At 45.9% G+C, this 23,802-nt stretch overlaps 2 protein-coding genes across 3 annotated transcripts in view; both read left to right on the top strand.

Moving 5' to 3' along the window:
* The first annotated feature begins 8,543 nt into the window (after positions 1–8,543).
* usf1 (upstream transcription factor 1) lies at positions 8,544–15,942 on the top strand. 2 transcript variants are annotated; one of them, XM_079225001.1, is made up of 11 exons: positions 8,544–8,559; positions 9,183–9,232; positions 9,608–9,657; positions 11,987–12,099; positions 12,299–12,412; positions 12,510–12,657; positions 13,522–13,606; positions 13,741–13,799; positions 13,905–13,999; positions 15,076–15,204; positions 15,373–15,942. In XM_079225001.1, the coding sequence occupies exons 2-11, from the start codon at positions 9,225–9,227 to the stop codon at positions 15,460–15,462; spliced, it is 891 nt and encodes a 296-aa protein (XP_079081127.1). In that variant the 5' UTR covers positions 8,544–8,559; positions 9,183–9,224; the 3' UTR covers positions 15,463–15,942. The 2 variants fall into 2 exon arrangements, with proteins under 2 accessions (XP_079081127.1, XP_079081126.1); XM_079225000.1 differs by having other exon boundaries at positions 13,905–14,023.
* Positions 15,943–16,612: 670 nt separating this feature from the next.
* Positions 16,613–23,802, top strand: part of gkup (glucuronokinase with putative uridyl pyrophosphorylase) — a 13,246-nt gene continuing 6,056 nt past the window's right edge. Inside the window, exons 1-15 of the mRNA XM_079225111.1 lie at positions 16,613–16,741; positions 17,957–18,063; positions 18,148–18,192; positions 19,630–19,783; positions 19,926–19,997; positions 20,112–20,200; positions 20,941–21,097; positions 21,246–21,323; positions 22,069–22,160; positions 22,253–22,358; positions 22,451–22,530; positions 22,613–22,681; positions 23,486–23,546; positions 23,633–23,649; positions 23,721–23,778. Of these exons, the coding sequence (XP_079081237.1) occupies positions 16,685–16,741; positions 17,957–18,063; positions 18,148–18,192; positions 19,630–19,783; positions 19,926–19,997; positions 20,112–20,200; positions 20,941–21,097; positions 21,246–21,323; positions 22,069–22,160; positions 22,253–22,358; positions 22,451–22,530; positions 22,613–22,681; positions 23,486–23,546; positions 23,633–23,649; positions 23,721–23,778 (1,242 nt within the window). The 5' untranslated portion in view covers positions 16,613–16,684. The remainder of the gene's footprint in view (positions 16,742–17,956; positions 18,064–18,147; positions 18,193–19,629; positions 19,784–19,925; positions 19,998–20,111; positions 20,201–20,940; positions 21,098–21,245; positions 21,324–22,068; positions 22,161–22,252; positions 22,359–22,450; positions 22,531–22,612; positions 22,682–23,485; positions 23,547–23,632; positions 23,650–23,720; positions 23,779–23,802) is intronic.

The raw sequence follows: 23,802 nt of genomic DNA, 5'->3' as shown, positions 1-23,802 counted from the left end.
GTTCGGAGCAGAGTCTGTGACCCGGAGCAGAGGTGAAGCTTGTTGAGAGGTTTCACGGGGTTCTGCTGTTGTTTGGCGTAGGCTGCGGCCCACAGGAGCCTGGTCTGTTGTTCCCGTAATAAACACACTTCAAGCCATCTAACGTCTCGTAGCTTTCCTGACCCAGGGTCGCTACAATATAATACTGATATTTATTGGAGAAAAAAAAAAGCACTGGACAGCGCCCGAGGTTTGAACCCCCGGAGGGATGGAGACAGGGAATCCTCACTGGGAGAAAGATTGTTGGAAGTAACCACTGAGCTAAACCAGCGCATGAGCTGCAGCAGGAAACTGTGTTCATGAGCATGACTCATGCATCTGATCAGCAGCCTGCTGCTCTGTCTCTGACGTCATCATAGATCCAGTCTATGTTACAGAGCCCGTTTCCTGCTGCAGCTGCTGCACTGGTTTAGCTCAGTGGTTACTTCGACCGCTTGTTATTCTACAATCAGATCTCAACCCCTCGTGGGTTCGAACCTCGGGCGCTGTCCAGTGTTTTGTTAACATTTTATATTTCCTCTGCAGCTGTATTTAAATCACACATCCTGCTGTTCCAGTGACATCATGAAGAATGTGCGACAGTAAAACGCCTCAACTGATCATTTATTAGAAGCAAGCTTCACATATTTAACTTTTTCCGGTTGTAAAATGTCAAAATAACAACATACAAATATATAATTGTTATATTACAGTAAGTTGTGCAACATTATATTGTTCTGTCAGAGCAACGTGCCATTCATAGGATATTAAAAAAAACTACTTTAATCTATCGCCTTACATTGCTTTTATTTTGTGGAAGTATGTGTTCACTTACGAGGAATTTAAAAAAAAAAAAAAAAACAGCTCTGGACTAGGACCACAAAGCAGCACAGATTGTTGGGCTGTCTTGGCTGACACGCCTCTTCAATGTCGCATGGGGGTCGGGAACAGTGTCCATGGACTGATTCAGGGTATTACAAGTGATTCTGTTTTTAATAAATCAACTTTCTTTGAGGAATATAACTCTTCAGATTCATCAACATGAATTAAGTGATTTTACTTTTGGACTTGACGTGTCAGAAACAATCTTACAGCTTCCACTTTAATCTAATTCTACACATGTATAAATAATAATATAATATGATACTGATATTTATCTGACGCTGTGCACAAACAGCAGCTTTAAACACAATTTGGACTCATATTTGTGACTGAAGGCAAATCAAATACATCTTTTTAAATAGTTTTATTGACATACTTTTGTATAAATGATCCAGTAAATGTGTTATTCTGGTTTGAGTCACACGAGTAAATGTAATTGGGGTTTGAGCAGTGGTGGGCCGTCAGGGTCTGCTAAGTCTTCTCTGCTGGCCTAAACAGAATCACGAAGTTATAGCTATTTTATAATTTAATAGTTTTTCACAAATACATTACATGTATTATAATTATTTTTCCCTATTAGCTTATTTTCTCATTGCACAGATTCCTCTGTTGCTCTGCCTTCAGCCTGCAGCTTCCAGCCTGCTGCGTGACCGCTGGTTAAGGATCTGTCAAAAGCGCTTATCCAATCACATTTCACCTCTGTTGCTCTGGTAGATAAGTGGCTTAAACTACATGGAGAGGCCTTCTTGCATTATTATGGACGTGTGTTTCGCCACACGGACAAGGATCCTCTGCAGCAGCAGCATCCTGAGTCTGCACAGTAGGTGGCAGTATGCCCCTAGTCAAGTTGGTTGCGAGCCGCCATTTAAACTTGAAGAAGAAGAAGCAGCAGCGTCATAATGATGTGAAAGACGGCACTGAAGGCGTAGGTAAAAAAAACGGCCCGCCACTGAGTTTGAGACACTGATCAAGGAAAGAAAGAACCTAGAAGGTCCCAGACATTTAACCTCTGGAGCTCATTCTCACTCTAAAGACACAAGAGGTCTGTGACATCAGATGCAACGACACCAAGGAACCTTTTGTTGACAAAAACAAAAAAACACTGGACAGCGCCCGGGGTTCGAACCCCCGGAGGGATAGAGAGCAGGGAATTCTCCAATGAGAATGGTTGTTCGAAGTAACCTCTGAGCTAAACCAGTGCATCAGCCGCAGCAGGAAACTGGCTTCATGATCATGACTCATGCATCTGCTACGAAGCCTGGGGGTGAGGGAAGCCGTCAAGCTGAAGAAAGAGGCCTTTCGGGCCTAGTTGGCCCAGGGGTCTCCTGAAGCAGCTGACAGGTACCGGCAGGCCAGAAGGGCTGCAGCTGCGGTGGTCGCGGATGCTCAAACCTGGGCATGGAGGAGTTTGGGGAGGCCATGGAGAAGGACTTTGGGTTGGCCTCAAGGAGGTTCTGGCAAACCATCCGATGGCTCAGGAAGGGAAAGTAGGGCCTACCCCAGCCTTGGACATTGTTGAATGGATGAAAGAGCACTTTGAGGAACTCCTAAACCCGACCAACATGTCCCCTGGAGAGGAGGACATGAAGACTTGGGGGAATCGCACCTATATCCGTGGCAGAGGTAGTCAAAAAGCTCCTTGGTGGCAAGGCGCCGGGAGGGATGAGATCCGCTCGGCGATGCTGAAGGTTCTGGACATTGTTGAGCACCGAGAGCGGGTAAAATAAATGACCGCGAGGATGGCTGCGGAGGCTGGCTTTGGCCGCTCGGGCCGCACCGGTGAGGGAAATGGCGGCCGTAGAGGAACGACTGCGGCCACAGAAAGGGACATGACTGAGCACACTGAGACAAGCAGAGAAGCTATTCCATCCACAATAAAGACCCCCAGATATGACGGTAAATCCAACTGGGAAGCTTTTCATGCACAATTTGAACAGTTAGCCCATGCCAGTAGATAGTCCACTGAAGTAAAAGCTCTCCAGTTAGCGATGTGCCTCACTGGTGACGCTTTATCAAGCCTGCTGCTGCTGAGTCCCGATGATAGGAGTGATTATAATGCACTAATTGGGGCTCTAAAGCGACAATTTGGACAATGCTCTGCCACTAGCCTGCTCCGCTCTGAACTATGCAGCAGACAGAGGAGCCACTGAGGGAGCTCGCTAATGACATTGAGGGGCTTGTTCACCGCACCTACGCCCACATGCGTCCATCCATCCAGAGCGAGCTAGCTAGGGACCATTTCCTCCAGGCCCTGCTGCCAGCTGACCTGCGCATCCAGACACTACTGGCTCACCCTGGGTCGCTCCAGGAGGCTTTGGAGTCAGCGACGGAGAGAGAGATGCTGTATGCTGGCGCCTTGGGTAAAGTGGTTGAAAAAGCACCAAAGGGATAGCTGCTTGAAATAGAGTTGACACAGCCTGCCTGGATGGGGGAGCTAACCCAGCTACAACGGGTTCGTCAGCAACCCTGGTGAGGCCCGATGTGGTGAAAAATGGAACTGATATTTTTCCCATTATAGTGAAACTGTAGTCCGTCACCGGGGAGTGAACTCCCATGGTTGGGGAAGCAATAGTGACTCTGGGGCTGGGGAGAAAGTTTATCTGGTGCCCGGTGTGGGTTGCTAGCCTGGATGACTGTATACTGACACTGGATATTCTCGGGGCTTTGGACTGTCTCATCAACACAAAGAGAGGAACTCTCTCGTTCCCTGATGGCCATGGCATCCAGATGTGGCGCCAGCCACCCCGGCCAGGCTGTGTTGCGACCCACACCGTTGCCACACTGATGGCTGAGACAACAAATTATGCTGCTCCTAGCTGCATCCCTTCAAATGAGCTACCCCCACTGCCCTCCACCCTGCCAGCTGCTGAGTTGCACCCACCCCCAGCCTCTGTCCGGCCAGCTGCAAGTCCACACACACAGGTGACAAACGCCTCTCCACCTGACGACCGTGAAAGAGTCTTGGCAGTGAGGGAGGTCTGGCAGACAAACTGTGGTGGTCTGACTCCTAGCAAACAAGATCTGTTGTGGCAGCTGCTTCTGGAGTTCAATGACTGTTTTTCAATGTCGGAGGACGATGTGGGCCGCACAGATCTCATCCAGCATAACATCGAAACAGGAGATGCACGGCCGATTAGGATGAGACCTCGACGCCTCCCACTGGCCAGGCAGCGAGCGGGAATCATCGAGCCTTCCACCAGCCCCTGGGCCTCGGCGGTCGTCATGGTCCCCAAAAAGCAGAAGGAGGCGTGGCGTTTCTGTGTGGACTTCAGACCCCTCAACAAAGTGACAAAAAAGGACTCCTACCCCCTTCCACGCATCGACAAAGCCCTCGACACGGTGGCAGCGTCAGCCTGGTGCTCCTCTTTGGACCTGCGGGGTAGCTAGGGCTAAAACTGCCTTCATCACTAATGGGGGCTTGTGGCAGTTTAAAGTCCTTCCGTTTGGCCTCTGCAATGCTCCTGCCACGTTCGAGAGACTAATGGACAGGATACCCGCTGCTATCCCTCGGCAGGAGTGTGTTGTGTACCTGGACGACATACTGGTGCATGGGGACTCCTTCCAGGCGGCTCTCAAGGCCCTGAGGAGGGTGCTGAAGAGGGTGACAGCAGCAGGTCTAAAGCTGCACCACAGAAATGCTCTTTCATGCAATGGGAGGTCACATTTCTGGGGCACAAGCTTGAGGGCAGCGGTGTCGGCACCATGGATGATGAAGTGCAGACGGTGAAGGATTGGCCTACCCCCAGCACTGTGCAGGATCTGAAAAGCTTCCTGGGCCTGGCCTCCTACTATAGAAAGTTTGTGAGGGGGTATTCCTGCATAGCTGTCCCACTTTTCTGCCTGCTGCAAAAGGGGACGGTGTTTGATTGTACAGAGGAGTGCCATGCAGCTTTCACTTCGCTGCAGAGAGTCCTTGTGGAGGCCCCAGTCCTTTCACCACCTGACCCCACCCTGCCTTTTATCCTCGACACGGATGCCAGTAATACAGGTGCAGGTGCTTTGCTGATCCAAGTGACTCCTGAAGGAGAGAGAGTAGTGGCGTATCACAACAGACAGTTTAACAAGCTAGCTGCTTGTTATGGTCTGTGCCATCCGACGTTTCAGATATTACCTTGGGGGCCTCCACTTCACAGTCCGGACCGACTACTCTGCCTTACAGTGGCTCATGTCTTTTAAGGAGCCAGAAGGCCAGCTGGCACGCTGGATTGAGGAGCTACAGGCGTATGATTTCACTGTGGTCCACAGACCGGGGGCACGCCACGGAAATGCTGACGCGCTTTCACGCCGGCCTTGCAGCGCTGATGGCTGCAACTATTGTGAGAAAAGAGAGGCGCAGGAAGAAGAGAGGCTGCAACCGGATGTGAAATGTGTTGCTGTGGGACTGGAGGGCACGCCAGCAGGCCATGGACTGACAGCTGTGGACGCAGCAGAGTGGGGGTGCAAACAGGAAGAGGATGTTGACATGAGGCCAGTGCTCGCTTGGGTCGCATCCCAACAGCGACCACCTTGGGGAGAGGTTACCATGTGTTCTTGAGCCACAAGTGGTGGTGCCCAGGACTCTGAGAGAGACAGTGCTCCGGGCAATGCATGGAGCTCTGGGATCTCGTCACTTCGGCGTTACTAAGACCCTCCGTCACCTCCGCCATGGGTTCTACTGGGGCCAACATAGGTGGGATGTGGAGGACTACTGCCGCCGCTGCGACAGCTGCACAGCGAAGAAAGGCCCTGCAGACAGATCTCATGCCCAGCTCCAGCAGTTTCCGGCTGGGTGTCCCATGGAGAGGGTGGGGATTGATGTTCTTGGACCATTTCCTCACTCAGAGAGAGCTAACCGTTACATCCTCACTGCCATGGACTATTTTACTAAGTGACCCGAAGTTTACTGCATGCCGAACCAGGAGGCGGAGACGATTGTGGATGATCTGGTGGGGGAATGTTCAGCAGATTTGGGACCCCTGAAGTCATCCACACAGATCACGTGCCTCTTGTGCTGATGTCTTACAGGTCTGCTGTGCAGGACTCCACTTCCTGCTCTCCCGCCCTTCTCATGCTCGGCAGAGAAATCCGGACGCCAGGGGAGATGATGATGGGGAAACCTCCTGACGCCCCTGCGGGTCCCCCGGGTCCCCCGGGGCTCGACTATGCTCGGAAACTCCAGGACCGCTTGGAGTCGGCCCACGAGTTTGCGAGGAACCAGATGCGCAGTGCGGGCGCAAGGCAAAAGAGGAACAACAACGTGCGCGTCAGAGGACGATATTTTGAAGAGGGGGAGCTGGTCTGGGTGTATAGCCCTCAGAGGAAGAAGGGCAGGTGCCCAAACCTCAATACTGAGTGGGTGGGGCCCTGCCGAGTCCTGGAGAGACTTGGAGAGGTGGTGTACAGGGTCCAGCTGCCACCACGAGGAAGGAAAGTCGCTCTTCACAGAGACAGGCTGGCCCCCTACCGGGGCACAGTCACCAAACCAGGACAGGAGTCTGGGACACGGGGAACCCTGGACTCTGCCCGGTCTACCCCCCACACCCTTCCCAATAGGCCCAGCCTTTCGCCCGCCCCTTCACAGACTGGTCTTGGTGTCCCTTCCCGTCCCCTACCCTTGGTCCCAGCGTCCCCGTGATAATATAAATCCTTATATTCTGCAGTTATTCTCCATTACTCTTCATGTCTATTAAAGTTCAGGTCAGCGAGGTCAGTATAACACAGCTATGCAGCTGGAGGTGGTTGTGTCTATGACATGTCCAGTTCTCAAGGGAAGTCAGTCACACGCCTGCGCACTTCAACACTCACAACTGTTTATCAGTACATTGACATTATGGAAGCAGACGGGTTGTTGCACGTTCCAGTCTTGTGAGAAAAGATGAGAACACGGGATTCTCCTCCTCTTGACAGGATAGAGCCAATCAGATGTTAGGACGAGACCAACATGTGATGATAACCTGTGTATGAAAGGCCCCACTTCCGTTTGTGGGGCAGTTGTTCTGCCCAACCTGCGTGTTGCTGTACCACTCACTGCTTTTGCAATTGCAGCGCTGACTACTTTGCTTGTGATCATTTAGTAAATAAATCTAGAGAACAAGAGAAGTTGTTGAACTGAGTTCTTCCGGAGGCTACACCAGGCATCCAACAATTGACACACGCTATCACCCGCAACCTCTTTTCCTTCTCCTCAACGCCGACGGCAGCCTCAGAGGAACTGGAGGACCCCTGGCCACCTGAGAGACTTTGTTTGCCCTCGGGGAGAGGGACTTTGTGGGGGGAGGGTAGTGTAACGGACTGAGGGAAATGCTGTGTTATGAATGTTATGTTCAGGAGGTCAGTGAACGTCTCATGAGCTGGGTATGTTGTTGTGTGTGTGTGTGTTACGAGCCGTTCGGAGCAGAGTCTGTGACCCGGAGCAGAGGTGAAGCTTGTTGAGAGGTTTCACGGGGTTCTGCTGTTGTTTGGCGTAGGCTGCGGCCCACAGGAGCCTGGTCTGTTGTTCCCGTAATAAACACACTTCAAGCCATCTAACGTCTCGTAGCTTTCCTGACCCAGGGTCGCTACAATATAATACTGATATTTATTGGAGAAAAAAAAAAGCACTGGACAGCGCCCGAGGTTTGAACCCCCGGAGGGATGGAGACAGGGAATCCTCACTGGGAGAAAGATTGTTGGAAGTAACCACTGAGCTAAACCAGCGCATGAGCTGCAGCAGGAAACTGTGTTCATGAGCATGACTCATGCATCTGATCAGCAGCCTGCTGCTCTGTCTCTGACGTCATCATAGATCCAGTCTATGTTACAGAGCCCGTTTCCTGCTGCAGCTGCTGCACTGGTTTAGCTCAGTGGTTACTTCGACCGCTTGTTATTCTACAATCAGATCTCAACCCCTCGCGGGTTCGAACCTCGGGCGCTGTCCAGTGTTTTGTTAACATTTTATATTTCCTCTGCAGCTGTATTTAAATCACACATCCTGCTGTTCCAGTGATATCATGAAGAATGTGCGACAGTAAAACGCCTCAACTGATCATTTATTAGAAGCAAGCTTCACATATTTAACTTTTTCCGGTTGTAAAATGTCAAAATAACAACATACAAATATATAATTGCTATATTACAGTAAGTTGTGCAACATTATATTGTTCTGTCAGAGCAACGTGCCATTCATAGGATATTAAAAACAATACTTCACTCTATCGCCTTACATTGCTTTTATTTTGTGGAAGTATGCGTTCACTTACGAGGAATTTAACAGGTTTTTTCCCCACTGAAATAAAAATAACAGCTCGGGACTAGGACAACAAAGCAGCACAGATAAAGGTTAGACGGGTATATTACGTACACAAATAGTAAAAAACAGTTGTAAATATAAGCATTCAATAAATATATATTTAAAAAGCACCAATGACCAACAGAAAACTAAGGTTTTTATATAATGTATTCGTGGTTTTTTAATTCTCCCGTCAAATATATGAAATATCCGAGTGTTGTTCAACGCCTCATCTCTACCGAAAATGCGACAGAATCAACCACAGACCGTGGGTCAGATATTCACATTGAAATCTAGTTCCATGGAGTTATCAACCGATCTGGAGTCGGATTCACGTTTTTCCTCTCGCGCATGCGTATAATGGACTAGACACCGACTATGTTGACAAATACCGGGGGAGGGACCACTGCGGCGTAAGTAGATCTTTGTTCATACTGCGATGCTTTCTACATAATTTACCACTCTGCGTATAGTTTAGCTCTTCTCATATCATGTTATATTGTGTGTATTTTGCTTCGGCGGTAACTGCGCTCACAAAATCGTCGGAAAGAGAAAGTGTTTTGTTGAACATCTGTAAAAATAAAACCTCTGGGGCCGAGTCGCGGAAAGGTCCGCATCAAGCTGGCCAACGTGTGGCATGTTGCTTCCGGTGCGGATCACCAAAGTAAAATACGTGCTCACGTTCCCATTCTGATTTCTTTAAGTTAAAGAGCACACATGTAGAAAAACGAACATATACGCATGCATGAATTATAGCAAGTAAAACGGAAACAGTTTTTTCATCGTTGACGAGTACGCCAACGTCTCTTTCTAAACGTTATGCTTTTATTCTGAAGGCGAACACTCCGCGACATTTTCCGCTGTCTCCCACGGTAACGTCCGCCCGGACTCAGCTCGCGCGCAGCCCCTCTCTCTCTCTCTCTCTCTCTCTCCCGTTTTAAGACCGCTGATCGATATTATTATCGATTATATATCATTTTATATCATCACAGTTTCTCCCGCCTCTTTTTTTCAAACCGATGACCCTGCTCCTCAGGCTGGCTGTGGGCGCGAGCGAAGGCGGTCTCCTCGTCCAGACATGAAGAGGTGAGAGTGACGTCACCGTTCACCAACAATAATGACACTAACTAACCTGCTGGTGGTTAACTAAGGGGTTAACCTGCTGGTAGTTAACTAAGGGGTTAACCTGCTGGTATTTAACTAAGGGTTTAACCTGCTGGTGGTTAACTAAGGGGTTAACCTGCTGGTATTTAACTAAGGGTTTAACCTGCTGGTTTAACCTGCTGGTAGTTAACTAAGGGGTTAACCTGCTGGTATTTAACTAAGGGTTTAACCTGCTGGTTTAACCTGCTGGTAGTTAACTAAGGGGTTCACCTGCTGGTAGTTAACTAAGGGGTTCACCTGCTGGTGGTTAACTAAGGGGTTAACCTGCTGGTAGTTAACCTGATGGTTTGTGTTCAGCCAACAGAAAAGCCCGGAACCAGATGAGAGCATTGCCGTCAGCGAGGAAGGTGAACAGCTGTTATTTATCTTCTTTATATAGTCTTTACTGTGATTTTTATTTTTGTCTTATATAATTATTCTTAACTGTGAAGAAAGGTGTTTAAAGTTAGTTAACATGAACCATGAGACTGGATTTCTTTACAGGTCTAGAATCAGTTAAACCGCCTACTTTCAGTCTCTGTTTGCAGCTGCAATTTATTATATATTTTTAAATATTATTTTTTTCTATTTTAGCTTGTTTTTACAAGTCTTACATTACTGTTTTGAATTGTGTTTACACCTCTTCAATATTCTGTTTCTTTTGCACGTGTTTACCCTGTAGTCATTCTACCTGTAGTTATATACCTGTAGTTTTCTACCTGTAGTCATGTACCTGTAGTCATGTACATGTAGTTATATACCTGTAGTCATATACCTGTAGTCATGTACCTGTAGTCATGTACATGTAGTCATATACCTGTAGTCATTTACCTGTAGTCATGTACCTGTAGTCATGTACCTGTAGTCATGTACCTGTAGTCATGTACATGTAGTCATCTACCTGTAGTTATCTACCTGTAGTCATCTACCTGTAGTCATTTACCTGTAGTCATGTACCTGTAGTCATGTACCTGTAGTCATCTACCTGTAGTCATTTACCTGTAGTCATGTACCTGTAGTCATGTACCTGTAGTTATCTACCTGTAGTCATGTACCTGTAGTCATGTACCTGTAGTCATGTACCTGTAGTTATCTACCTGTAGTCATTTACCTGTAGTCATGTACCTGTAGTCATGTACCTGTAGTTATCTACCTGTAGTCATTTACCTGTAGTCATGTACCTGTAGTCATGTACCTGTAGTCATGTACCTGTAGTTATCTACCTGTAGTCATGTACCTGTAGTCATGTACCTGTAGTCATGTACCTGTAGTCATTTACCTGTAGTCATGTACCTGTAGTCATGTACCTGTAGTCATGTACCTGTAGTCATATACCTGTAGTTATCTACCTGTAGTCATCTACCTGTAGTCATTTACCTGTAGTCATGTACCTGTAGTCATGTACCTGTAGTTATCTACCTGTAGTCATTTACCTGTAGTCATGTACCTGTAGTCATGTACCTGTAGTCATCTACCTGTAGTCATTTACCTGTAGTCATGTACCTGTAGTCATGTACCTGTAGTCATGTACCTGTAGTCATATACCTGTAGTTATCTACCTGTAGTCATTTACCTGTAGTCATGTACCTGTAGTCATGTACCTGTAGTCATGTACCTGTAGTCATATACCTGTAGTTATCTACCTGTAGTCATCTACCTGTAGTCATGTACCTGTAGTCATGTACCTGTAGTCATGTACCTGTAGTCATATACCTGTAGTTATCTACCTGTAGTCATCTACCTGTAGTCATTTACCTGTAGTCATTTACCTGTAGTCATGTACCTGTAGTCATGTACCTGTAGTCATATACCTGTAGTTATCTACCTGTAGTCATTTACCTGTAGTCATGTACCTGTAGTCATGTACCTGTAGTTATCTACCTGTAGTCATTTACCTGTAGTCATGTACCTGTAGTCATGTACCTGTAGTCATATACCTGTAGTTATCTACCTGTAGTCATTTACCTGTAGTTATCTACCTGTAGTCATATACCTGTAGTTATCTACCTGTAGTCATATACCTGTAGTTATCTACCTGTAGTCATTTACCTGTAGTCATGTACCTGTAGTCATGTACCTGTAGTTATCTACCTGTAGTCATTTACCTGTAGTCATGTACCTGTAGTCATGTACCTGTAGTCATTTACCTGTAGTCATGTACCTGTAGTCATGTGCCTGTAGTTATCTACCTGTAGTCATTTACCTGTAGTCATGTACCTGTAGTCATGTACATGTAGTCATATACCTGTAGTCATATACCTGTAGTTATCTACCTGTAGTCATTTACCTGTAGTCATGTACCTGTAGTCATGTACCTGTAGTTTTCTACCTGTAGTCATGTACCTGTCGTCATGTACCTGTAGTTTTCTACCTGTCGTCATGTACCTGTAGTTTTCTACCTGTAGTCATATACCTGTAGTTTTCTACCTGTAGTTTTCTGCCTGTAGTCATGTACCTGTAGTTTTCTACCTGTAGTTTTCTACCTGTAGTCATGTACCTGTAGTTTTCTACCTGTAGTCATGTACCTGTAGTTTTCTACCTGTAGTCATGTACCTGTAGTTTTCTACCTGTAGTTTTCTACCTGTAGTCATGTACATGTAGTTATATACCTGTAGTCATATACCTGTAGTCATGTACCTGTAGTTATATACCTGTAGTTACAGCCGGTCTCACCTTCGTGTCTCGTGCTGCCTTCAGGGTCTGTGGCCACGGCAGAGGACCCGGCGGCCATCGCCACCATCCAGTCTGCTGCCACCTACAGCGAGCAGCCCATCAAGTACCTGTTCAAGACGGAGGGAGCGGGCGGCCAGGTACGCGTTCCCCTCACTGGCACGGTACTGGAGGAAGAACTGGAGGCAGTAGATTCTGGATTCATGCTGTCGATACAAAACTGCTAAAAGGAAGTTTGTGACCAGCTTATCTTAACGGAGCTGAAGAAGCAGAAGTTAGATGGGCGTGTCCGTAGAGTGAGCTCGTGGCTCGTGGTGACCTCCGCTGTGTGACCTTCAGGTGACCTACAGAGTGATCCAGGTGTCCGATGGCCAGCTGGAGGGGCAGCCGGACGGCGCCGCGGCCGTCAGCCTCGTCACCGGGTTCCCATCCGCCGCTCAGACCGCCACGCAGGTGAGAGAGACTCCACCCACGTCTCCACAGGGGGTCGCTCTGATGACATCACACATTATTAGTTAATGAGTTAACGAGTTACCGCGTCTCTTGCCAGGCCGTGTTCTCTCAGCCTGACGGGTTGGAGGACGGCGCTGCAGAGACGCAGTACTACTACCCCGCCACCATCGGCGACGCCGCCACAGGCGCCATGGTGACCACGGTGCAGGCCTCTGACGGGCTGCTGGGACAGACCACGCCCACCGGTAAGCCCCGCCCACCACACTGAAACACGTGCTGAAGTCCACGCTGCGGCCTTCTCGCCCTAACAAATATTCTTTTAGCATTTAGAAGCCTCGAGTTCGGCATTACGGCCGTCGCCATCTTGTTTTTTTGCAACCAGTGAACAGGAAGTGACCATATATGGACTGAGGAGGAGTGACGTAGAGACCTGTCAATCACCTTGTAGCCCTAAAGCATCCCCATGACCAGAGAGGTCACATGACCAGAGGTCATATGACCAGAGGTCACATGACCAGAGAGGTCACACATGACCAGAGAGGTCTCATGACCAGAGAGGTCACATGACCAGAGGTCACATGACCAGAGAGGTCTCATGACCAGAGAGGTCACATGACCAGAGGTCACATGACCAGAGGTCACATGACCAGAGAGGTCACATGACCAGAGGTCTCATGACCAGAGGTCTCATGACCAGAGAGGTCACATGACCAGAGGTCTCATGACCAGAGGTCTCATGACCAGAGGTCTCATGACCAGAGAGGTCACATGACCAGAGGTCTCATGACCAGGGAGGTCACACATGACCAGAGAGGTCACATGACCAGAGGTCTCATGACCAGGGAGGTCACACATGACCAGAGAGGTCACATGACCAGAGATCTCATGACCAGAGAGGTCACATGACCAGAGGTCACATGACCAGAGAGGTCACATGACCAGAGGTCACATGACCAGAGGTCTCATGACCAGAGATCTCATGACCAGAGAGGTCACACATGACCAGAGATCTCATGACCAGAGAGGTCACACATGACCAGAGAGGTCACATGACCAGAGAGGTCACATGACCAGAGAGGTCACATGACAGTGGGCTTTTGTTTTGACAGGGCAGCTCTACGTGATGATGTCACCGCAGGAAGTGCTGACCAGCAACCAGAGGACGCTGGCGCCGCGCACTCAGCCATACGTCACGTAATGACATCATCGCTTCACAGGAAACACAACCAGTCTTTTTTTGGGGGGAAGAGCCGACTCACGGTTTGTTTGTGTGTTTGTTTGTGTGTTTGTTTGTGTGTTTGTTTGTGTGTTTGTTTGTGTGTTTGCAGGAAGCAGGACGCTCCTCGCGGCTCCAGAGACGACAAACGCCGAGCTCAGCACAACGAAGGTCAGCGAGGAGGACGGAGGACGCCTGAACGCATCGCAGCTTTTGACCGATGAGCCTAAACCTCACGCTGTTGCTGTTGTTGTTGTTGTTGTTGTTGTTGTTCAGTTGAGCGCCGGCGCCGGGACAAGATCAACAACTGGATCGTGCAGCTGTCCAAGGTCATCCCCGACTGCAACATCGACTACACCAAGACGGGACAGGTGAGCTCTGACCTCACGGGACAGGTGAGCTCACACCTTTCCTCCAGCTGGCAGGGACTCAACCCATTAGGCGGAGGGGACGCGACCACACACACACACACACACACACACACACACACACACACACACACACACACACACACACACACTCAGTTATAATGTCTAGAGTCAATGTTCAGCCTTAGTTTCTTCACACTGGACTCGTTTAACGGTAATAAAGTAGTTTATGAACGTGAGGTCTTTATATTCCCTCGTCTCTAGAGGGATGTTGGTTCATATCCCCGAGTGAAAAGAGATATTCATTAACTACTTTATTAATATTTAATTGTTGTACGTGGTTAGAGTTCACGATGTCAAGATAAAACTGTTGAAACAAATAAGTATTATTGTGTTAAAAAGTCAAATGAATTGTTTATCTTTTAGACAATAAGTTATTGTTTGAGGATTAAGAGCAAAACGTCCTGCATTAATAATAATAGTCTTTGTGTCTCTTTATAATCTGTTTGTTTAGTTAAATCATTTGACATTTTAATGTTCTTTATTTAATTATTGTAAAGTTTATTTCATTTGATAAAGTTGTGTGTTTTTTGTGTTGATTTTCATCCTTTAATGTCCACGTGTTTGTCCTTTAAAAAACTAAGTAAAAGTATTTATTTGACTAAAGAATGAATTCAATAGGATCGAGAGTAAAGCTTTGAGTACTGAGCTTTTCAGAGTAAAAGCTCAGTGTTCTGTGTTTTTCAGAGTAAAGCTCAGAGTACTCAGCTTTTCAGAGTAAAAGCTCAGAGTTCTGTGTTTTTCAGAGTAAAGCTCAGAGTTCTGTGTTTTTCAGAGTAAAAGCTCAGAGTTCTGTGTTTTTCAGAGTAAAGCTCAGAGTTCTGTGTTTTTCAGAGTAAAAGCTCAGAGTTCTGTGTTTTTCAGAGTAAAGCTCAGAGTTCTGTGTTTTTCAGAGTAAAAGCTCAGAATTGTGTGTTTTTCAGAGTAAAAGCTCAGAGTTGTGTGTTTTTCAGAGTAAAAGCTCAGAGTTGTGTGTTTTTCAGAGTAAAAGCTCAGAGTTGTGTGCGTGTGTTTTTCAGAGTAAAGGAGGCATCTTGTCCAAAGCCTGCGAGTACATCAAGGAGCTCCGGCAGAGCAACCTGAAGCTGGGGGACGACATCGGCTCTCTGGACCGACTCCGGGTCGACAACCAGCTGCTGAGACAGGAAGTACGTTATTCATTCATTCAGCAACACTACATTTTACTAGATTACACCTGAACGCACCATGAGAACGTCATCATTTACCTTCAGCCAGTACTCATGTTCACAGAGCGCAGCCTGAACGCATCACAAAGTAACTCCAGGTGCGTCTGTGTTTTCTGGGTCTCCGCTCAGGTGGAAGACTGGAAGTCCAAGAACCAGATCCTGAGGAACCTGCTGCGGCAGCACGGCGTGGTGGGCTCGTCCAGCGCGGAACCGCAGTGAGGAACCGGAACCCGGAGAGCGCCCGCGGAACAGAAGAGTACTTGAACGGCTTTGAGATACTTAATTTGGGACGGAGGGTGCACGAAATACAAGGGGGGGGGGGGGATCATGAATATTATCATTAATATTCACGCTTCTTTGCCTCATTCCACCCTTTTTGAATATTAACCATGAATACAACCCACTCATAAAAGCATACCTTTAGTTAGAGACGTTTTCATGGGTTCTGCAGCGCGTCTCGGGTCAGACGCACCGGGGAACCGGGGAACCGGGGAACCGGCTCGGTCTGATGACGTCGTCCACTTCGGCTCTTCTTGCTCTTTTATTATTTTTGTACGTTTCATGAGACGATAACTGCATTGCAACAATGTGAGTGATGAGCGGAGCGTCGTAGGCTGTGTGTGTCTTTATAATACAGATAAATCATGTGTGTGTGTCACGAGCCACTTTCAGCTGTGTTTATTAAAGTTGGTAAATTGGTTAAAACGTGTGTGTTTTCTTTCAATCATTTTATTTGAATTGTATACAGTTTACACACTAAATCAAACTAGACAAACAAAACAATAAATAAATATAATACCACAAATTAAATGAAATAAATAAATAAAATATTACCATGGTCGTTATGCTATGCTATGTGTAATTTGTATTTTATTTAATTTAATTTTTGGTATTATATTTATTTTAACCAATGTGCAACAAAATATTTAATTTAATTTATGGTATTATATATATATATATATATATATATATATATATATATATATAGATATATATATATATATATATATATTTTTTTTTAAAAGGTTTAAAAGTTAGTATTTTTAAATATTACAAAATTACACATACATGTGGTATTTTTATTTAATTGAATTTGTGGTATATTTATTTAAAAATATATTGATATAATATAGTATATTATATCAATATATTTTTAAATAAATATAATACCACAAATTCAATTAAATACATTAAATAAAAATACCACCTTTTACTTGTCTGATTTTTCGTGTAGAACAATCAGACAAGTATAATATAGATTTTATATTCACAGTATTTTGTCTTCACGTCTGAAGCACGAAGAGGAACTCCTGAAGGGGTCTTTTATTTTGAAGGTTCGCAGCGGAAGTGCGTGTCGGTAGCAGCCCTTGCAGCTGACCGTCCTCCAGCTCTGCTGCTGGTTCCGTGGTTCTGGGACTAAGGGGAACCCGAGGAGGTCGCGATGATCTGCATCCTGCTGGTCGCGGGTCACGGCACCGTGCTGGAGACGCAGATCAAGGTAGGAGGACGTAAGGGAGCAAGGGTGCAGGAGAGAGGAGACGACACGCAGCGGTGCAAAGGTCGGTTCAGAGAGCGCCGAACTCCCTTCAGGAGTCGGGCTCTTCAGCACCGGGGGACCTGCAGGGGCCTTTCCACCTGTAGACGTCCACGTGAGACGCGACGGGGTCGTGGGGTCCACTGCTGAGACCCCACGACCTCCTGGTGTCTGGTGTGAAATGACTCTGCTTCCGGAGTCCACGAGCTGAGAGTTAAAGAGCAGCAGTGGAAGAAAGAGGGCTTTGTTTTGCCAAAGTATAAACTTTTTATTGACATATCTTTTTATATATATATATATGTATATATATATATATATATATATATATATATATATATATATGCGTATATACGTATATATATATATATATATATATATATATATATATACGTGTATGTATGTATATATATATATATATATATATATATATATATATATATATATATATATGAGGCCTACAACAGAATGTTTGTTTACTTGTTGACTGATGTTTGTTTACTTGTTGACTGATGTTTGTTTACTTGTTGACTGATGTTTGTTTACTTGTTGACTAAGGTTTGTTTACTTGTTGACTGATGTTTGTTTACTTGTTGACTGATGTTTGTTTACTTGTTTACTCTACGGTTTGTTTACTTGTTGACTGATGATTGTTTACTTGTTTACTCTACGGTTTGTTTACTTGTTGACTGATGTTTGTTTACTTGTTGACTCTACGGTTTGTTTACTTGTTTACTCTACGGTTTGTTTACTTGTTGACTAAGGTTTGTTTACTTGTTTACTCTACGTTTTGTTTACTTGTTGACTGATGTTTGTTTACTTGTTTACTCTACGGTTTGTTTACTTGTTGACTACGGTTTGTTTACTTGTTGACTGATGTTTGTTTACTTGTTTACTCTACGGTTTGTTTACTTGTTGACTGATGTTTGTTTACGTGTTTACTCTACGGTTTGTTTACTTGTTGACTCTACGGTTTGATTACTTGTTGACTGATGTTTGTTTACTCTACGGTTTGTTTACTTGTTGACTGATGTTTGTTTACTCTACGGTTTGTTTACTTGTTGACTGATGTTTGTTTACTTGTTGACTGATGTTTGTTTACTTGTTGACTGATTTTTGTTTACTTGTTTACTCTACGGTTTGTTTACTTGTTGTTGACTCTACGGCTCTCTGCTCTCCCAGAATGACGACACAGGACTCTACAGCCAGCTGGCCGGAGTACCGAAGGCGTTGCTTCCCGGCATCGGAGGAAAGAAGATCCTCGACTTCTGGTGGGAGGCGGTCAACATGTGCGTAACCACGGCGACTAACTATTGATTATGATCCGTTCACTTTAAAACGCTCAACTTCCTGTGACGTTCTTGTCTCTGCAGGCGACAGCTGTTCACCGAAGTGTATCTGGTCACTAATGCGGACAAGTGAGTTCTAGCTGCTGCGTCATCGCCCGGAGAACAGAGAGATGGCGCCACGTAGCTACCGTTAGCTCCTTATCGTTAGCTCCTTACCGTTAGCTCCTTACCGTTAGCTCCTTACCGTTAGCTCCTTAACGTTAGCTCCTTATCGTTAGCTCCTTACCGTTAGCTCCTTAACGTTAGCTCCTTATCGTTAGCTCCTTACTGTTAGCTCCTTACCGTTTGCTCCTTACCGTTAGCTCCTTATCGTTAGCTCCTTACCGTTAGCTCCTTACCGTTAGCTCCTTATTGTTAGCTCCTTACCGTTAGCTCCTCACCGTTAGCTCCTTACATTAGCTCCTTACCTTACCATTACCTCCTTACCTTATCGTTAGCTCCTTACCATTAGCTCCTTACATTAGCTCCTTACCTCATCATTAGCTCCTTACCGTTAGCTCCTTATCGTTAGCTCCTTACATTAGCTCCTTATCTTATCGTTTGCTCCTTACCGTTAGCTCCTTGCCGTTAGCTCCTTACCGTTAGCTCCTTATCGTTAGCTCCTTACCGTTAGCTCCTTACCGTTAGCTCCTTATCGTTAGCTCCTTACCGTTAGCTCCTTACTGTTAGCTCCTTATTGTTAGCTCCTTACCGTTAGCTCCTTATTGTTAGCTCCTTACCGTTAGCTCTTTACCGTTAGCTCCTTATCGTTAGCTCCTTACATTAGCTCCTTACCTTAACATTAGCTCCTTACCTTATCGTTAGCTCCTTACCATTAGCTCCTTACATTAGCTCCTTACCTTATCGTTAGCTCCTTATCGTTAGCTCCTTACATTAGCTCCTTATCTTATCGTTAGCTCCTTACCGTTAGCTCCTTGCCGTTAGCTCCTTATCGTTAGCTCCTTATCGTTAGCTCCTTACATTAGCTCCTTATCTTATCATTAGCTCCTTACTGTTAGCTCCTTGCCGTTAGCTCCTTATCGTTAGCTCCTTTCTTTAGGTCCAGAGTTAGTTGGGGAACGTTGAGTACAGATGAAATAGTATTGGTAATATAAACAGATCCTTGGGGAACAATTTAAAGTTTGGAATTTTAAAGGAACAAAATATATATAATTAAAGAGAATAAGTAGAAATGTAACAGAACAAATACGTAGAAAATGGGAAATGGAGGGAACACATTTTCAGTTATTTATATTAATATTATATTATTAACTTAAACTTTTTTAGATTATTACTTTGCTACTAAGTAACAAAGGGAGGCAACGTTTGGGCGTTTTTAGTTTAACTTTAACTTGTTTAACTTTAATTCGGAGGGAACTGCAATTTAGGGTTGGTGGGGGGGCATATTATAAATTATATTATAATTAATATAATTTATATTTAAGGGAAATTCTTCAGTAACCACAATGATGAATTTGAAAGGTCGTCGTGCGTTTGAGGGAACATGCTTCAACCCGTCCCGATCAGGTACAAGTACTACGAGCGCTGGGCCACGGCCAACGACTTCCCAGTGGAGAACGTGGTGAACGACGGCAGCACCACGCTGGAGGACCGGCTGGGCGCCGTGGCGGACCTGGAGCTCGCCATACGCAGCCGCAAGCTGCAGGACGACGTCATGGTGGTGCGTGTGCGTGTGTGTGTGTGTGTGTGTGTGTGTGTGTGTGTGTGTGTGTGTGTGTGTGTGTGTGTGTGTGTGTGTGTGTGTGTGTGTGTGTGTGTGTGTGTGTTGGTAGAACTGACTGAATGTCTGTCGTACGACGCAGATCGCAGGAGACATGCTGTGTGCGGACCAGAACTTCGACATCGCTCAGGTCATCCGCTTCTTCAGGTCCGAGGTGACTTACCGCAATTCATTTTATTTTGGTGGAGATGAATAACGGAGGATGTTCATGGAGGTCGAGTAGATGTTTCTGTGGAGTCGTGAGTCCTTCTGTGTGTTTGTGCTGCAGCCGGGAGAGCTGATGATTTACTACGAGCTGGAGGAAAGTGAGAAAAGCAGCTCCAGAGGCATCGTGGAGGTTTGCAGGGAGACCCACAGGTGAGAGGAGGTTTCTGCCATTTAGTCCCTGAATGCACCACATGGTGGCTACCCCCGGTTCTTTAGAGTGAAGCCAATGTTTCATGTCTTAAAGCTACATTCTCTCTCCTGACCACCAGGGGGCGACTCCTCTGGTTGTATAGAAGTCTATGCTTTATGTGTTAAAGCTGCATTCTCTCTAGTGTCCACCAGGGGGCGACTCCTCTGGTTGTATAGAAGTCTACGCTTCATGTGTTAAAGCTGCATTCTCTCTCCTGACCACCAGGGGGTGACTCCTCTGGTTTTATAGAAGTATATGCTTCATGTGTTAAAGCTGCATTCTCTCTCCTGACCACCAGGGGGTGACTCCTCTGGTTTTATAGAAGTATATGCTTCATGTGTTAAAGCTACATTCTCTCTCCTAACCATAAGGGGCAACTCCTCTGGTTGTATAGAAGTCTATGCTTCATGTGTTAAAGCTGCATTCTCTCTCCTGACCACCAGGGGGCGACTCCTCTGGTTGTATAGAAGTCTATATAAATGACTCTACTTCTCTCTTGATGTATTCCCTCAGTAAACATTGTAAACATGAGTTTATGTCTCAATCTCTAGTTTCAAGTCTTCTTCAATTCAACATGATGTTCATGATTTCTAAATGACCCAAATAGCACTTCGGTAGGAAACGCATCATAAATGTAATTGCGCAATTTGACATTTGAGGACTTATTCAGTAACTTACGAAAACAATTGTTCTGAAACAGGATAACTCGCTTCCTGGAGAAACCTCAGGAAGGGCTGACAGAGTCCCGGCTCGCCAGCGTTGTGTTTTACTGCATCCAGAGAGAAACGCTGACACACCTGTCCGACTTCCTGCAGCTGCAGACCCGAGCAACAGACCGGTCCTTCGGACGATTATGGGTTCGGAAATTCTAAAATAAGTGTTATTTCAGCAGATTAATTACCATTAAAGTGACAGTGAGGAACTTTTATTTGGTCCTGAACCAGTCTCAGTGTAGTCCTGGTCCTCTATAGACCTCCTAGTCCTGATCTAGTAATGTCTCTTCAGGAGTGGCTCATTAACGAGAAGCGACTCGACGTGGTTGGGATGAAGCTTCCTACCGGCTTCCAGCTCATTGGCCAAGTGGTTTGTATCGTCCTTCATGTTTTTATTTGTCTTTCACACAGCATTGCCTTTAAATTCATGGATTATATGAGAGAAAGCCAGAGATGGAGGTGTGAACACCATTCATTCGTCATATCACTCTCTGAGACTCTCAATGAGTCTTCCTAGTCAAAAAACTACATTACCCACAATGCAACTAGACCAATGAAATTCGCGGTCTAGTAAACTCTCTTAATTCCACGGGCCAGGAGTTTTTTATGAAACGTTTGTGTTTGAAAAGGTTCACGTTATCACTTCCTGTTCACTGGTTGCAACAAAAACAAGATGGCGGCGGCCAAAATGCCGAACTCGAGGCTTCAAAATATGGCGGGAAATTCAAACAACGTGCAGAGATTGGATCTCTGTTGGAGCTCATGAGGGAACCTTTTTGATTTATTGAAAAGCCACCATTTATCCACCATTCATTCATCATATCACTCTGAGAGACTTCCTCATCAAAAACCTAGTGCTTACATTACCCACAATGCAACTAGACCAATTAAATGTGTGGTCTAGTAAACTCTCTTAGAGCCCCAGAGTATCTTTTATGAAACGTTTGTGTTTAAAAAAGGTTCACGTTATCACTTCCTGTTCACTGGTTGCAAAAAAAACAAGATGGCGACTGCCAAAAATGCCGAACTCGAGGCTTCATAACATGGCGGGAAATTGTTTATGTATTGAAAAGCCCCCTTTAGTCGTTATATAATATTACTGAACGCTTCCTCAGGGCCTGTCGGACTACACCAGGTGGCTCACCCACTACTCCACCAAGCCGCTAGACGCTCCCGCCAAACCCATCACCTGCAGGTCGTTCGCCAGGTGAGAGGAAGTAGTTTGGGCTGTCTTGTGGAGTTAAAACCACATTCTCAAATGCTCAACCACAACCGACCCTCTGTGATTGGCTCCTGCAGGGTCGGGTTGATGGGGAACCCCTCGGACGGCTTCAACGGGAAAACCATCGCCATGTCCATCTGTAACTTCTGGGCCGAGGTCACGCTGCTGGAGAGCCAGACTTTGGTAACGCTCGCCAGCTGGAAGCACCTTTTTTTCATCAGGAATGTGTTGTGCAGAAGTTCAATGTTCTGTGAATAATCAAACACACTTCGTAGGTTCTGCTCCCTCATCCGCTCAACGACCCCACCGAGTTTGGAAGCTTGCAAGATCTGTTCTGCATCAGCAGGAAGGAAGGGTGCGTAGCCCGTTAGCATGAGCTAGGAGGCAGAGCGCGTCACGTTCAGCGGTTTCTAAAGCTTCCTCCTCCTCCTCTGTAGATACCTGGGAGGTCTGCGGCTGCTGCAGGCCACCTGCAAGAAGTTCTACCAGTTCTGCTCCAAACAAGGGTGAGAAACGCTTCTTTCACGTCAAAATGGGGCGAGTACAGGATGTCACTCGCGTGTGGTTATCCCGTTTGGCTGGTTCTTCTTTGCGTCAGATTCCAGAGTGAACGTTTCCTCATTTACGGCCGAAATAACTTCTATTGCTGCTTTGTTCATGCTGAAGAAGTCCTAGACGTCTTGTCTGATTCATGACGTCACCATGAGGAGAATTATTCACAGTTTCTATCAAACCACGCGTTGTAAATGTCAGTACTCGATTCTAGTGGCGGCTGCAGTTAAATGTTAGGTTTTCTAAACTCAGAAACACTGCTGCTTCTGTCCACAAGGGGCGCCGGAAACAACAGTAAATGGTCAGGTGGAAAAGTTTGTGTTTGGATAAAAACAGAAGAGAAAAGGTGCAGATGAATGAGGAAGGCGACTTCTTCTTGTGGCGAGACGTTTTATTAAGGAGTTCATTCTGTCACATATTTTATGATTTTCTTTTTCTTAAATCCCTTAATCCGGTGCGCATTCGTCGCTAATAATGTAGCTGTGTGAACACAAAATAAACAATTTTACTGTGATTTAATTACAATGAACGGATAAAGAAAAGATGCAGAATTAACGACTAAATGATGCAGATGAGTAAAAAGTCTGAATTCACTCTTCGCCCGAGACGACGAGCAAACAGCTTTTAAAACGCTTGTTTTCTGGAAGGAGTCTGGCTCCACCGGTGCCTTCTGAACTGAGCTTTATTTAATTATCTGTCATTATTTATTGTACCTTTTATAGTCTGGCTTTGAAGGCTCCTTCTGTGTCTCACTGCAGCATCGCGTTGACGAAGCAGAACTTCACCCTGAAGTACGACACCAACATTCCTCGGCAGGTGGTGAGGAACCGTTTCATTGGTGCGCGCTCAGCGTGAGAAGGTCATGTGACGAGGAAATGATTCTGTGTTTTGTTTTTTTAACGCAGGGCCTCGCTGGAAGCAGGTAAACATCTCTATTAGTTCATCTTTCAGGAGTGAAGTCGTCTCCGAGTTCACGACGGTTTCTGTTCGCAGCGCCATCGTCTCCGCCACCCTGAAGTGTCTCATGAGGTTCTACAACATCACAGACGACGTGAGGATAATGTTGCCACATTAT

This window comes from Taurulus bubalis (genome assembly GCF_910589615.1).
Source record: "Taurulus bubalis genome assembly, chromosome: 10".
NCBI lineage: Eukaryota > Metazoa > Chordata > Actinopteri > Perciformes > Cottidae > Taurulus > Taurulus bubalis.
Note: the sequence above shows the minus strand (reverse complement) of the source record. Positions and strands in the feature narration are given on the sequence as shown.

What these genes read in the sequence shown, in the direction of transcription:
- usf1 (XM_079225000.1), top strand. An exon ending in CGGAGGGAGCGGGCGGCCAG is followed by an intron (nt 12,100 to 12,298) that starts GTACGCGTTCCC and finishes TGTGACCTTCAG; the next exon opens with GTGACCTACAGAGTGATCCA. An exon ending in GGGACAGACCACGCCCACCG is followed by an intron (nt 12,658 to 13,521) that starts GTAAGCCCCGCC and finishes TTGTTTTGACAG; the next exon opens with GGCAGCTCTACGTGATGATG.